Consider the following 17,221-nt stretch of genomic DNA (forward strand, 5'->3'; position numbering starts at 1 on the left):
AACTTATTACTGACCACCAGCCCGATTTCAAGAATAAACATGATACCATTGAGCAATGTCGTCACGTTGTTCTGAACATTGGAAAAGCCATTGAAAATAAAAATTATTGGGTAGATTAATTCCCAGATGTGTAAAATGTTTTCAATAAAGTCTAACATGACGGGTTAGTTTTTAAATTTAAAACATCTTTTACTTTTACTACAAAACTTTGGTATTTTGTACTTAAATCCTATTTACAATATGGACATTTGTTCATTGTTCAAATTGGGCGTATAGTGCCTCAGAAACATGCTCTTAGTCTAACATTCTATAAAATTTTCATGTCAGATTTTCCGATCGCCGGTAATATTTTAACTGCGACATAAACTAATCGTCTTTTCACCGCAGTTATCGCATGAATGCTTCCTACGAAATACAAGCTCAGCTCAGCTCAGTTCAGTTCAGTTCAACTGGCTTTGGCTGAAAAATTGGAATGTTTAATTAAATAATGAAAAGTCTATGAACGTTACGTCTACGCTAAGTACGGGTTCTTATCCTTCACTATTATTGAACAACTTGCCTCCCTACCAACAACTGTGTAAAATATTTTCACTTACATATTAACTAACTCATCAACTTAATCTAATTAATAATAATAAAGGTATTTTACGCAAAAGTATTCTCTAACCTGTGGCATACAATTGTGGGGAGTAACCGGTTACTCTAATATCGTAATACTTAAGAAATATTAATCTGAGACTCTTCGTCTTACTGTTAGCAGCAAACCTATTCATGATGAGACCTGGTCTTTTCACTCATCAAAAATCTAATTCAACGCATTCCTGCAAAATCACGCAAATCCCTTCCAAATATCGCTTTTAGATGGAAACGCATCCATAAATTTGATGTATAATAAAAAGGAAAAAAAAAATATATGCGAGTTGGAAAACTGCACTTAGTTTGCTTAGAGATAGTCGCAATATTCCTAATTATAGAGTTTACCAAAACCTCGATCTTTAATCATCCTTCGGCGATGGGGATACATTCATTTTGTCAAAACCTTTGCAATACCCAAAGAGAGGCTACGAAAATCCCATCAAGTGTATTATATATTCTTGATCTGGCTGCTTGCGTAATGTTTATGGTAAACAATCATTCGATAAAAAACCTCAAAGTTCTTGCACGCAAGTCTGTATAGAAGATGGGTAATTTAGTTAAAGAGCTCATCTACGGGCGAACATGAGTTGAGAGCACTTACGCTCAAGCAAGTGCTGATAGTATACGTTGTCCGCCACGATATCTAGCACTGATTTCTTAAAAACGCAATCCATTTATTTAATGCAAATAAAATTATTTTTTTAACATTTCGACTAAAAGCTAAAACGATAAAAGCGGTTAATTAATTAAAAGTTTTATTAAGCTATCACAGATTAAACTGATATCAGTGCTTTTCTTGCAGTGTAAGTTTTTCGTATTTGAAATTAAAACAAGTTTTAATATTCCATTTTTGGGTGTGCCAATAGAGGGATCATTAGATAGTTTTAACAAACTACTTTAAGCACCTATTGCTAACTATCATAATCACTTCACTTCCGTGAAGGTGAGATCATTAAATCTTTTCTGCACTTGTCCTCGCGAAGCTGATATATTCTTGGACAAGTCTCTTTATAAAGCGTTTTGTGAACGAATCCATAACAAATGATAAGATTGCTTGCAGGTGGCCAGTTTGTTCTACTGATTATTATTAATTAACGAATCATTTCTGTAACGTCGGCCAATATCCAGGATAAATGCACGTTATTACTACTTATAATTAAGCCTCTGAAGGGCCTCTGAACATAATTTACATCATATTCATGGCATTCGCAAAAGACATTCTGGTTGAAAGAAAGAAAATTAAAATTAATTCTCTGCTTAACAAGAGCGTCTGACTAAATTATCTGCCGATACGTTTTGCAATGAGCCGTATGTCTTCACAGAGCTTGGTTTTTTTTGTTTTTTCCTTTTCGTTTTTTGTTAACATTCATTCACAACGAACGTTTAACGTCCTTACAAGAACTACTACAACTGACAATATCTGAAATGTTGCATTTGTTGGGTTTTTATTTTAGGAGGAAACGAAGCAAGCGCAATTCCTGTCATTGGCCATTGTGTACTTTATTTCAGTGCTAATGGTCTCAAAATATCGCGACATATTGGAACCACCAGCTGAGCCACAAATACAGCGGCAATCACCTGTCATGCAACGCACAGCGGGCGGTAAGTACTGATGCTATCTCATATGTTTTATTTTCATATAACAATGAATCTTAAGTTAATTTTATTGAGTTTTTTTTGGTTTTTTTTTTTATTATTACTACAAACGAAAGAAACAAAAAAACTGAAACAAAATTATAAATGGAAAAAAGCAACTGCACTAAAATTTCACCTTGAAATTTTTTATTGAAATATTATTTGTTTAAGTAGTCAAATATTATTTATATATATTTTCCAATACATATATTCAAGAGGGTAGCTAAGCTATAATTTAATTTGATTAAGTTTAAAAAAAATTTATTTAAAAAAAAAAAAAAAAGAAAACCGGAAACCGGAAACCGTCGAAAATAAGTTATATTCCTTTGAAGTGAATCTTCATTTTTATTATCATTTCATATTACGATAAATGTTACCCTCTTTTTACGATAAGTGAATCTATGATGAAACATAACCCGAAATAGTATTTGTTCTTACTATATGTGTGAACACGAAAACCAATTACAATCCTTTTCCTTTGAAGTCTGTATGAAAATTCCAAATTTTGTAGTGTAATTATTTCTCTACCCCATCCTCAGCTCTCCGAATCCCTTTCTTAGCTCACTGATTTCACAGTCAAAAATTAATGTATTGCTGATCATATTTATCCCATTTTTTGTAACGATATTCTTTTTCTCTATTCTTTTTTTGTTTTATTTTTGTTTTTTTTTTTTGTTTTTGTTTGTAACACTTTTGCTTTGGAACTCATGCTGCTTTATTATCGGATATTATTTTTTCTGTAAAACAAAAAAAAAAAAAAAAAATTGCAAAAAACGAAAAAAAAAAAAAAAAATTAAATACGACGCGTGTGTAAATATATATAACGAAATTGTTGTGCCCTTTTGTAACTCCACCATTACTCTCATGCGCATCATTTACTTATTCTCACATACAATGGCCTCTTTCCGTAACTCTGCTGCTCTTCAATTTGTGCACCAACATTGTTCGTTTGTACTTTATTTATGTTTCTGTTTTTTTGGTTCCGTCAATGAAATTTACACGACCGTGTTGTGTTGTAAAAAACAAAAATGAAAATGAAAAAAAAACAAATAATAATAATAATAATAATAATAATAATAACAATAATAATAATAACAATAATAATAAAACAAAAAATTCCATACACTTACGTTTGTTGTTTCAATTGGTAATTGATGTGTGTTGTTATACATTTTGTTTTACACATGTATGTGAACCATTGCTTTCTCTTAAATGCTTTCACTCGTCTCATCCACGTTTATATCATATTGGTTTTTCTTTGAAAATATTTTGTTTATTTTTTCTCACCTAATTCTTTTAATTATTTCCGGACATTCAATAATTCAATTTGGCCCTTTTCTTTCCGTCATTCGCTTTGGTTTGCCGCAATCGATTCCAATTTTCTTAATTTCGCGTTTTGTTGGATGATGTATCGAACAACATCAAAAATAACTTTTATTTGTTTTTCCTACAACTGCTTATCTCTATCTGCTATTTCAAAATGACTCAATTACTTACACCTCATGCTTTTCAATACTTTCTCTTTTTTAATTGTTACGGGGCTGGTTTTGTGTTTTTTCTTTTTTCTTTCTTTCTTTTGTCACTGATTGCTATCATTTATTCATTTATCTTTTATGATCCCTGTATCTTCCATTTCTTTCCTTTCCGTGTACATTACATTCTGTAAATTTTACGCCTCTCAATATTTGATTGGCAAAAACTTTTTTTAAATCATTCTCAACTGACTTGTATTTTACTTAATCTCACTCTTTTCATTAACACGCTACTGATCTCATTCCTTATTTTATTCCGCTCATACTCATCCTCGCTCCCAACATTCATTTTATTTCCCTTGTTGCTTGTTCTCTTCAAAAAAATATTTCGATCTTTTCGTCATTTTCCTCCGCAACTTAACTTTTTATTTTCTTATATGCTTTATTCTGTGGACTTATTCTCTTATCTACTTTGATTTTAAAAACCCACTTTTTTTCTCTCTTTGGTTGCAAAATTTGCAAATATCTTCTTTTCCTTTGATCCGACACTTCTTATCCTCCTACATTCTGTTTCTCTTTCACTTTCTCTGCATTGTTCTGTTTTTTAACGCTTACGCTTTACATGAATTTTGTGTTTCTTCTTTCTCTTTATTCTGTCTTTGTCTTTCGGTTTTTCTTATTTCCGTTTCTGATTGCATTTTTGTGCCATCTTTTTGAGTCAAAACGTTCTTTCTATCTCTCTTACTCTTTTGCTTCTCTTTCTCTTTCTCTTTTGTTTTTTTTTTTTTTTTTGAATTCGCCTTTATGTCATCCCTATTCTCTCGCTATTGTTTATTCCTATGTTCTTAAATACTTGTTCTGCTTTACTTTAATCGAATTTTTTTCGCTAAACTTCGATATCGTCCCAAACCATTTGAGTTTTTCTTGCTTACCCGTTCTTCTTCTTCGCTCTACTGCCCCTCTTCTTGTAAACTATACTTTTAAAATTTTTACACATTTGACGGTTTCTTTCGGGAAATCGGCCTCGTATTATTATTTCATTTTTTTTTTTTAACCTTCTCCCGTCTTTTATCCTCTTAAACTCTGGTCCTCTCTTATTTGAAAATGTTAATAAATATATATATATATATATATATATATACCATATACCATATATATATACCATATATATATGTATATATACGTATATATACGTATATATATATATACGTATATATTTCATGTTTAAAAAATGACAAAAACAACAAAACAAAAAATCCTTTGCAATATAATAATAAAGAACCCTCAGGACGTCCTTTATTTCCGCAATGGTCACATCATGTGTATCCACAATTTTTACCCGGTTCACATCATCATAATCATGTGTCAACAGCAAATATGCAACAACAACAACAACAGCAATCATCAACAGCAACAATAACAACACAGCAACATGCCACTCAACAACATCAGCAGCAACAATTTTATTACCAACAGCATCAACAACAGCAGCAAATGTCATCGCCGCCACATCAACAAACGACTTATTTGCAACATAAGCACCATCACATCACTGCCGCACATCATCATTCCCAAGCACAGCAACAGCAGCAACAACAACAGCAGCAGCAATACTATCAGCAACACAATCACAATATGATAAACAACTCAAGTTATGCGGGTAATGTATCGCCACCCCTAGCCAATCAATCGACAAGCCCTTCGACCTCGTCTTCAGCTACGTCACAGCCCGCTTCAAGTTCTTCGCTATCGAGTTTGGCATCACAGCCGCACCATCATCATACGCAACATAGACATATAGGGCAAAAACACCATCACTATCATTTACATGCACAGCAGCAACAGCAACAACAACACCAGCCACCACAACATAACACAGCTTCAACAGCAACGTCAAATACAGTTGGTACTGGCCACTACAACAATATGATAAATGGTGGCGGAAGCAACAATCAAGTGTTAAATGGAAAAATTTCAAGTAACGGAACGCAACAGCAACACAATTACAACGCACACGATATAAATGGCAGTAACATTACATATCATCATCACCATCAACAGCAACAGCAGCATCAGCAACAACAACAACATCAACAGCAATCCTATATAAGATCTTCAACAATGATTATGAACGGCGTTGGAAGTAGTGGTGGTGGCATTGGTGTAGGTGTTGGCGGTAATTCTCATCAAAATAGTCTTGTGGACTATCATATACAACACGGCCTGCTAAATGGTGTTGGTAATGTTCACCACAACAATAATAACAACAACAGCAACAATATTAATATTAATAACGATAGTAATAACACTATGGCAACGTTTAATAACAACAATCGCAATATACGTAACGGTCATATATTAAATACAACAGCAGTAGGTGATAATGGTATTGGTGGAGGTGGCAGCGGTGATGGTGGAGGAGGTGGTATGAATGTTGTTGCTCCTACGTCATGTAAAACTAATAATGGCCTCAACAATAACTATCGCTATAATGGACGCACCTCAACCGGAACAGGTACTGCTAGTGTGTATGACTGTATGAGCTCCTGTATTAGTTTGAGAGTCTCTATGTATGTATGTATGTATGTATGTATGTATGTATGAATGTGGGCGCGCGCGTATGCATATGAGTGTATGTACGTACGTATGGGCGTGTGGATGGATGTATGCGAGCCAATATGAGTGAGTGCGTTTTGATGCGCGCTAGTATTTGTATGTGTGCGTGAATGTATTGCCCCTTTTGTTTATTAAATACAACACAATATAATTAGTTGCGTGTATTGCTTTTAAATTGATTTTCTTTGTGTTCTCTACTTTCGCCTTAGAAAAGCTTTTTTAAGTGTACGATTTCTTAGCCCTTGTTTAACGTTCATTGATCGTTACGATTGTTAATTGTTAAACCCTTTTTGTTCTATTCTTTTTTGTTTTGTTTTCTATTCATTGTTTTATTGTGGAGAATAATTACCAGCTACCTTCTTTTGTCCATCTTTACGAAAATCTCTTCATTTGCCGTTTGTGTCGATGATACTTTTACGTTGAGCACATTTCGTTTCCTTTTCTCTCTCTTTCTATGCCTCTCTTTCTTTCTTTCTCTCTCTCTCTCTCTCTCTCCCTCTCTCTCTTTCTTACTCTCTCTTTCTTCCTTTCTTTCTTTCTTTCTTTATCTTTCTCTTTCTCTTTACCTCTTTCGCTATATATCTCTATCTCTATCTGATTTGACCAGCCATCTGCTTTATGCACTAATCGCACTGTATTGTTCCGTAATCGGCATGTTAAGCATTTATAAGAAAGAAATATTAAAGCAACGTAAGAAATCTTTTTAAATTGTCATGATTATTATTAAAATTATAAATACGAAAATGCATACATGAAATGAAATCCTGAAAGATGAGCCGTAAGTCAAAAGTTGTTATATCCTTTCACCCAAGCTCAGTCATCAGCAGCAGCTTCTAGAGCAATAATTTGATATAACAAAATACTTGTAGCCGTGAAACTAAACTTATCTCGGTTTTCTATGAAACAAGAATTTTAGAACGATAATGTAAGCTTATGTCCGCGATGTTTATATTTTCAATTAGCAATTCGAATATTAAAGGATCAAATCACTGTAACAGCCCAGAAAAAAAAAACCATATCCATGACAATTTTTTTTCCATATGTCGCAGAGCGAATTACTCGTACGAAAAGATAATGTATGAAAACATAATATACAGAGAAAATGAGAAGATAATTTACAATACGATAGACGAGTTGATAGAAACACTGAATTTTTCCAAAGCGGACTCATTATATTCAACCGGCGTTTCGGTTCTCTGGACGGAGCTACGTGCGATCTTTTTGTACCTCACCCAGGTCCACTGTTGCCTTACTCAATGATGTTAGATTACAACAACAACAAATTATGACAAATCGACACAACACATAATACTTTTAATTTCAAGCGAACAGGTTATATCCTTCTATAGCAGACTAACGTTTACCATTTAAATAACAATATTGATTTCTTTTCACATATTCTTAAGAAAAAAAATTAATTTTCTGGGATAGTTATAGCGACATGCACAGCATTAATCCACAAGATCGAAGGCCTTTAAAAAAAAAAAAAGTGAAACATTCCAAAAGAGAAAGATTTTGTAATTTCTTATGGATTCCAACACTCGAAGCTATTGTTCCCTACGTTAGCCCTTAAATGCATAATATTGCCAATTGTCTACAGTCAAGTTTCATAAAATCTTCAAGTTAATCTCTCAAAAAAATTTAAATAAAAAAAATTTAAAATAAAATTAGCAACAATATGCATTTGAGGGTTAAAAAGAAAAAAACACTATCACATCGCTACGTATTTAAGGGTTAAAATTTAAACCACAAATGGTTCTGCGGGAGGAACTTTTTGAAAATACAATAGACCCTCTACAAGGTCTTATGTCAATTTGACATTGGTTGCGTCCGTTACATGAAACCTGAAATTCCTAGCTGAGATTCAATATTATTAGTCAATTTCATGTATGAAAGTCTAACGATAAAGAACGAAAGCTCTTCGACGCTTTAAAACGAATTCCATTCTTTACCGGAACGGTCAACCAATGCATAACTCACCTAAGGATGTGTTCTCTTATCATTTAAATAGAAGTTCGTATTGATTTTCTGTAAGCATCAAATCTCACCTGCCATCAAAGCAAATAATTTTATGCTATATTTGTGAGTCAGTCAAATAAATTCTGAAATCAAATTTAGAATCGATTTAATCATACTTTTCCGTTTCTGTTTACTGTCCATATATTTTTGTTTTCAACTTACACGTCGAATTTTTTAAAGTATTTTGATGAAATTGGGTATATAACTAACTGACTGTTGCATATAGTAATATTTATTGGCCCAAGAACGAGCCCTATTGAAAATTGATTGAATGCACCAATCTCTATGACCATTTCTCATATAATGGAAACTTTTTACCAATTTTTAAATTTTTCGATAAATATCAGTAAAAAGCAATATTCTAATATAATTCAATGCATGTAGAAGGATGGGTAGAAAGGGGAAAACTTTTTTAAACTGCCTATCCGATAAAAAATTAATCTTTATAGTGGCAATAAAGTGAAACGCAATTATCTAAATTAAGGAAAACTTAAAGGAAACTGTAATCTACTTTTATGCGTAAAATATTAAGGTGTTTGCTTGTCTATTTTTAGGCATTTCTTAAAAGTTTTAACCATGAAATGTATTGTAACTGATAATAACGAATGATGCGCAATTTTTTGCGGGATTGTTCATAGTTGAAGTAATCTGAACTTTTAATGAAATTTACGCTCATTCTCTAATGGTATTTAGAAAAAATTAAATTCAAATGTTTACATAAAGTTATTTTCAGGTAATTATGTATTTCTATAAGATGCAATCTTATCGGCACTTAGGCAGCTAGGGTGCTCTAAATTTAATTTAGACTTGATATTTTTTAGAGCTTCTTGCCCCAATTTGAATGTTCGCTAACAATACTTATGAAGAGTTATGCTCTAACTTTGAGATATATTAATTTCAAGCTAAGGTAAAGCGTTTCTACAAAAATTTTCAAATATATAGATGAAAAATTACAAAAAAAAAAAAGGAAAATTTATCTTTGACAAATAATTTTTAACTCTAAACATAAACGGGATTTTATTAAATAATGATTTCTAATAATTTCTTCTTTTTACCCATTGTCTCTACGTTGCGCTAATTATAATAAGTAAAATAACTCGCAAATGTGTATTTGTAGACATATATCTGCCTAAGTCTACAAAAGGGTCTCGTTTTTTGTGCTCATACATATGCATTATCATTAAACGCTAACAGACGGATAGAGTATACTTTTATACAAACGCACCCACACGGCAATTACAAAAGACAAAAGTAGGAGAAAAAAATGATGATAATATTATGCAAACTACAGTATGTGTCATAAATACTCAGTGTTGTTTTCAGATTCGTTTCAACATATTCATATATACGTATATATGTGTGTAAGCAAATATGAATGTTACACAAGGTTATATACAATAATTTTATTCGCAAGTAGATTAAGTCACAAAAAAAATTTACATATAACACAAACAAAAATGTTCATAGGACTGCAATAATAAATTATTATATACAAATATGTATATACATATATATATACATATATATATATATGCATGTATATAGAAATAAATGAAAATTATGAGAAAAATTCTACAATGCATAAATTATAGTTTCTTTTTATTATCATTTAATTTATACGTTAATGTTACAATAACTAAACTTTATATAGAAAAAAAATTATTATGTAAATAATAATTGAATTTAATTTTTAAAAAGTACATTTCATTTGTATTATTTTTTACTAGTTTATATATATATATATATATATATATATATTTATATATATTTATATATACTTACATATATAAATATCAATATTTATTTGCGTTTATCTTACAGTTTCTTTTAGCTTTTTATCAATAATAAATAAATATGTTTTACACCCACCATCGCCAAGGAAGAGAGCATTTTAACTTTGTCCCTACCCTTGTTGAACATCAAGAAACCTTCTTATCCATCCGTTTATTTAGTTTTGAAAGTCTTACAGGCGAAAAAATTGCTGGACGAGAAGTTTATGGCTTAAGCTCATAAGTCCACATATCAATCTAAGCTAAATATTATACAAACCGAAACAATAGAAAATAAATGCAAAAAACTGATGCAATTGGGACGAGGAGCGGACCCAGTAAGTCAATCCAAAAGACATGATATCGTGAGTTTTCATCATAACGAAATTTGACTTGATATAGCAAAACTCATCATTAGCAACCCTAACCAAGACAGCGGTAATCCTCCTCGCTGTTCTCAGCAGACATCACTCTTTCTGCTTAACACTGCTTGCAATAAATGACTTATCGTCCGCTCGTGGGCAGGAGGATAACAAAAAAATGGGTCATTTAGGTAGGTAGCTAATGGGCCCAAAAGATCAGTTTTCATTTCTCCATGAAGCCCACAGTCTATCATAGAGATAAGAGCAATAAGGCTTATCGCTAGATGGTAGCTGGAAACAAGTAACTCGTGTGATTTCTTTGTAAAATCTACGTTCATTTCTACGAAGAAATCAACAGAAACCTATTCGCACTCATAATAAGAACGTAACGTACGGAATGAATAATGCAATTCTACGCGAAAGTGTTAGCAATAATATGAAATTAATGAACAACGTGTCTCTGATACTCGCAATTTATGTTGCGCAAATCTTTAGACCTGCTTGCATGCAAGACCGCATCAATTTCACTGCTAAAAGGATATGTGTGTCTATGTATCAAGAAAGAAGACGACTTTTATTGCAAGCTTTACGAGGAAGATGAGTGCGTCTGCAAATATTCACTTTTTATCGAGGATATAGTGTGACAATAATGGTTCTCCTAGCGAACTGCATAAAATCATAATAAACAAATGGCGATGTTATGCAGGGCAAAGCATTTTGTGCCACAAGAATAACAAAGATTGCGCAACATCCCGAGCAGGTGATGACAACATGAAGTTACTGATAGCAAACTTTAGTGAGGGTCGCTCTCGATCTAAAACGTTATATAATCTTTATTAGATATGGAAAAGAGACTTAACAACATCACTGCTTATCAGATTTGCCCAATTGTTAGACTTAAAAATGATCCCAATCCGATAAGCAGCTTTCGCTAACAGTTAACAATATAATTTTGAATGTTTTGTTCTCTTTTAAATCGCAGATTGGTGGGTGTAGTCCGGTTCGCCTTAGGGTCGAATATAATTTTCTTAATTGTTTTTAATATTAAGTAGAGCATCCAGAAATTTACTTACAAATTGCTACATTTTTGCAAAACAAATTAATTTAAAAATTTTTTATAATATTTCTTTTCATTCTTGTCTTTCTATCAACCATTCTCTGCTGGATGTTCGCTATTCGTTTCTTTCTTTAAATTTTTGTTTTTTTTGTTATTGGTTTTGACAAATTCCTAAAATTGCTTCAAATTGCAAAGGCACTCGTACTATACAAGATGGCGATTATGAAATCATAGTAGTAGATGAAAACAACCCGTCAGTGCTGGCAGATAATGATTCACACTCAAGCGGACCCCCTTCAATTAAGGTAAGTGTGTAAATCTTACTCGAATTTGTTCACTTTTTTTTACAAATGTACGAGTAGTATAAGTATTCAAGTGAATCCTATAGCAACCAAATACATTAAATGAATATAAATGGCTATATATATATGCATATATAGCTAGCAACATTGCGATTGTTACTTAGAGAGAAAATTCATTATTATTATATATGTAAAGAATTCATTTTGATGACTTCATTACGGCGCTGACAACGCCCTTAATCAAAAGACTTATCCACAAAAGAATTCTTGCTGTGAATTCAAATGAAGCATCCAACTATCCAGCATTGTTGGCCTACATTAGCATTTTTTTTTTTTTTTTTTTTGAAATCTAAGAAAGCGTAGTTTGCCACTTATTTTTATTTTTTATAATTTTTTTTTCTTTTCGCTCAGTAAGAGTTTTGTAATTTCCTTTAAAAGAAACGGTAACCCTTGGAGTATTCATACTTGATTTTCTTATTGATTTTTATTTTCTCTGTTTTTAGAAATTATGGTTTATAAGCTTTATTATTATTCTATTTCTTCTTACCTAAAAATCCCGTTCCTCTGCTTTCTCTTAAGTACTCTAAAGGCTTGTAGCCTTTCAATTAACGCAATAAATTATTACAGTTTCTCATCTAATTCAGTGGAACATAACTATCACTCCATACATTCTTTTGTGCCATGCAATTTTTTAGTTTATGCGAGACATTTGAAGGGAAGGTGCAAGCATACTGGCATGCCTTAATTTTACTTTTAAGAATTTTTCGAGAATGCAATAACAATCATAACAATATTAATAACAATAATAATATGAAAAAAATGTTTTTTTTTTTTTTTTTTTGTTGTGAGAAAAATGAAGATGTTGTAACATATTATAAATTAAATATTATCTATATGTGTATACGAATGAAGTTATAGTGAGATAAAAGATAGAAATGTCTATAGTGCCGAATCTCGCATACGTGCCACTGAGCTTTTCGTATGCTACTCTCCAACCTCTGTTCTTTGATATTCATATCGCTAGTATTGTTAAGAAAAAATTTATCCACCAGGTCGCGGTGTCTGCCAAATTCATTTTAAAATTAACTCATTTTTAGGCAGATAATATAACTTCGTGTGAGGAATGTGCAAAATTGTTTTAAGAACTGTGTCTTGTTTGCCTTACGTCTAATAAGCATAAAATGTCAGAAAAGTAAGAGAAAGAAACGTAATTTAATCGCTGGTTACTTTATGTGGGCACGATTGAGATTTTCTATTTTTGCACGTAAAGATTAGACTGTTTCACAGAGTAAATGGGGAAAATTTTAGCTTTCTAACTTTTATAATTTGTGAGTACTGAGCAAAAACCCACAAATTTTTGTTCAGAAAAACGCAGTTGCGTTCCGTTTTTTGCTCCACTGCGGGCTTCTGCTCTGATCAATTTGGCTCATTTTCAATACCGACCTGCAGTGTTTCTACTAAATTTGAAATCGATACCTTCATCTATGAGAATGCCAACAACAAACATCGCACGAACACAGAGACACACAAGCGCACAGACACACATACGGACAAATCGATTCCGAGGCTTTCTTTTGGGTGTTACGTACGTACATTATGCAAAAAAAAGAAAAACAAAATAAATATGCCCCCATCTTACAGTGGTGGGTATTAAAAGAGAATTTCTTTTTGGCTTGGATGGAAAATTAACACAGTAACAATATTTCAGGAGGGAGGCTGAACGAAAATTTTTTCCCTTAAAATGATTAAGAAATTGGCAACACCGCAACCATTCTCTGGAGACCTCGATCTTGAGCTCAGACAACCCTGCAGCAAGCAATGTAAATGGTCCAAGCTTGAGTTAAAACAAAAAATTCATTTAATCTACGTCTCTATACGTGAAAGTTTTTTAAGTAATTGATTTTTGTGTAGAGCATTTACGTGTTTCTTTGGAGGATCTTATGCTATAAATGCTGAACTAAAAATTATTTGAGTTAACCCGCTTGCCGTTTTCAAAGATTGTGCTTCGAAAGAAACGTTTATAAAATTTCCAATGCCCGCACTTACTGCCATACAATTATTTTCGAAAAATCAAGCCTCTAGCATTGGAAATTTTATCACGCCCACAATCGTTACTTTATGTCATGCTTAACGGTTTAGGCAATCATTTAAGCCAATAAAATACAAATTGTTTTTCGAAAAATTAACAGTGGTCTCGGCACCAATCCCCCAATTTAATCTAAGCAATGTTTCTAATATTTAGCTTGTGCTCCTAATCAGAATTAATTAATTAGCAAAATTCTAGGAAAGAATATAAAGATTTACTCTAACAATAGCACCGTAATTTTTATATTGTTTTATGTGCTATAAGTTGGTTGAAGATCAATTGCTTTCATTTTCGAAGCAATTCTTGCAGATGAACACGATCTTCTTTCACTCGCATTCTTCGCAATTTGAAATGAACTGCGAGCGGTATGCCTTGAACTAATGCAAGATATTTGATTCTAGCCTTAGTTATACATGCTCGGTATGTAAACATTTCCCACCACTTTTCATTAATTGCTAAACAACAACGTCGGTTTTTTGCCGAACATCTTGTCCAAAGTCCTTAAACATTTTTTCACGAAAAAGCATTCTTTTTGAAATGTGACAGAAAAACCAATTTTATGAGCACTCAGTACTTGAAGTAAATATACAAAACTGTTGATGCACCAAAGCTTTAGCTTGCCATCCATTAATGGGAAAAATTATATAGAATTGTTTTAGTAATTGACGATGCCTACGGCCATCTTAAATAAACTCCATTGGAAAATGTATAAACCTAATCTTTCTTATATACCAGAGCAGAAATTAATTAACATTACAGTAACGACGAGGCGATTATTGCTCGCTTCAGAAGCGATTTTTAGTCAATCGCGATGAATAGCATTGAGCCATTGAAATAACGATAATTTCTATTTCTTATGCTAAAAAAACAAAAAAATAAAAATATTGCACTCTAATCCAGTTTTTCTTCTCTCTGTGACAGGATTAAAAATATCGTGCTAAAAAACAAACTCTTTACTTGAATACATAATGTATTTTAAATAGAGTTCAAATATCGAGATGCTCTATGGGGGTTTTTATATATATTATTATTAATTATCGGCTTCTGTCTTATACCAAAATATAAAATATACTAAAAATCATATCTAATCATCATGTAAATGCTTGCCTTCCCGTGGGACCGTTATATGGGAAAAGGTCCAAAACCTGCACCTGCACCTGCACCGATATAATCCAAACTTGATAAAGTTAATTTCTTTTGAGTCAAGAATTTACTATTTTTTCCTACTTTTCGTGATAAAATATCTAGAATTAGATTTTGTTACAAAACGCACTGCTAATGAAGATTTGTGTATATGGTCTAAGCATACCACAGCACATTTTTAGCCAAACGCCTGTCTAGATCAATTTTGTTTATAAAACTCAAAAAACTCAACCGTTTATACTGTGTAAAGGCGAATTTTACGTGAGATGATCCAAATCGATTCAATTCGATCCAAATCTTCCACATATTAATATCAATAATAGCAATCTTTTTTCATATAGGGAGAGACTTTCGTTTAAATAACGCGTCATATGAGGAGACAAGCGTTTAGTAGACAGACGGACAGGCAGCAACGTCTATGGAGAAAGTAGCCGTCACCGCAAGATTGAGTTAATATAAACAATAATTGTATGGACGATTCCACAATATACAATTTTCTTCATTGCTTTTATGAATGAAAAATATCCGTGTTGTTGGATAAAATTTTGTTTCAGTAGAGTAAATATTAGCTGATAACTTTCAAAACTCGATGTTCTTTATTAAGAAACAAACTCACTTCACCTAAATCTTGATAAATAAGTAGGCGACATAAAATGTTACAAAATTTAAAAAAATGTTTTCATCGCTAATATTAATGTAAAGTTTTATAGAAACATTAAACAGAACGGAAGTGCTTATATATTTATCAGTCCGCTGCCAATTGACAAAACACCAAATGGTCATCGTAGTGGCCACTCAAGATTAAGCTTATAAAAAATATAAAAAGGCTTTTTTCCCATTTGTCTGTAACATAGTGAACTTGCTATCGGCTTAACGGATGAGCGTTTTATATCCGAAAATATTCGAAATCAAGCGGGATTCGAAAGCCTATTAAAACAATGAAACATTTTCATTTTTCTCTAGATACTTACACGTTTGTGCATATATTTAAATATAAGTCATTTATTTATTTTAATTGTAATTATTTTAATATTTCCTTTCCATTTTATTTAATAAAATTTTGCATGTGTTTGTTATCTTTATACCCACATGCATATGAAACTTAAACATAAATAAAAAAAAAAAAATACATGTATAACTAACTATATGTAAACAAAAAAACACCAGAGCCCGAAAGCGAAGAATAAAAAACCAAAAAAAACTAATGCTACAATAACAACGACAAGAGTAACAGCAAGAGATCCAAATACAACTTCTACTGCAACCGCAACTACCTCAATAATAAATTTTAGTACAACAATAACGACAACAGCAAGAATAACAAGTATAACGGCATTGCCAAAAAGTAGCAATAATAACAATAATAATAATAAAAATAACAATAGCTTAAATAAATTACAACAACAGCCACAGCCCCTAATGCCACCCAAATCAGTGATGATGTCACAAAAGTTAATGAAGGTAAAATGAAAAAAATAAAAACACCAAATGAGAAAATTTACAAAAATAGAAGAAAATAATAACAAACTGATAAACACTTAGACAATATAATCACAATATAATCACCTATAGTCACCACCTTTTTAATATAGTTCACTTTTTCGTAACTGACACAGTCTCACGTGCAATCCAAATTCCAATTATGGATTTTTGTTATCTACACGTTTCTCGCATTCGTAATTACGGTATCCATAGCGCAGTGAGAGTAAAAATGGATTAACTTTGTAAATTCTTAATAAGCTGTCGAAGGCAATTGAGCAGAGCTAAATAATATAAGCAAAATTTCAAAGACTGAAATTGAAAATATATACGTTAACGACCCCGCCCTCTAACGTTTAGATTTATTTATTTGTGTAGCTACGATTAGCAAGTACATACCAGTACGATTCACAAGAGAAATATAATGCAACATAAGCAAAAGATTGTGAGTAACCTAACCTATGAGTTGGAATGCTTAAATGTAGGTTGACATAGGCAAAAGGAAGGTGAAGACGAAGTAACAGCGACACCAACGTTTAGCAGTTATAAGTATCGTTATCTATTAGATAACACGTAAGTTCCCCTATATTCACTCTTATCCGACAAGAGTCCGACAAGAATCCGACAAGTGATAAATTTCATTAC

The 17,221-nt window shown here is 32.1% G+C and overlaps 1 protein-coding gene across 1 annotated transcript in view; it reads left to right on the plus strand.

The window, feature by feature from the left end:
• The window catches only part of LOC119637433 (neurobeachin), a 166,297-nt gene that overhangs the window by 132,139 nt on the left and 16,937 nt on the right, over nucleotides 1–17,221 (plus strand). The window contains exons 25-28 of the mRNA XM_038033451.1: nucleotides 2,091–2,238; nucleotides 5,023–6,258; nucleotides 11,762–11,871; nucleotides 16,265–16,558. Of these exons, the coding sequence (XP_037889379.1) occupies nucleotides 2,091–2,238; nucleotides 5,023–6,258; nucleotides 11,762–11,871; nucleotides 16,265–16,558 (1,788 nt within the window). The remainder of the gene's footprint in view (nucleotides 1–2,090; nucleotides 2,239–5,022; nucleotides 6,259–11,761; nucleotides 11,872–16,264; nucleotides 16,559–17,221) is intronic.

This window comes from Glossina fuscipes, unplaced genomic scaffold (assembly GCF_014805625.2).
Source record: "Glossina fuscipes isolate IAEA_lab_2018 unplaced genomic scaffold, Yale_Gfus_2 59, whole genome shotgun sequence".
Classification (NCBI taxonomy): Eukaryota; Metazoa; Arthropoda; class Insecta; order Diptera; family Glossinidae; genus Glossina; species Glossina fuscipes.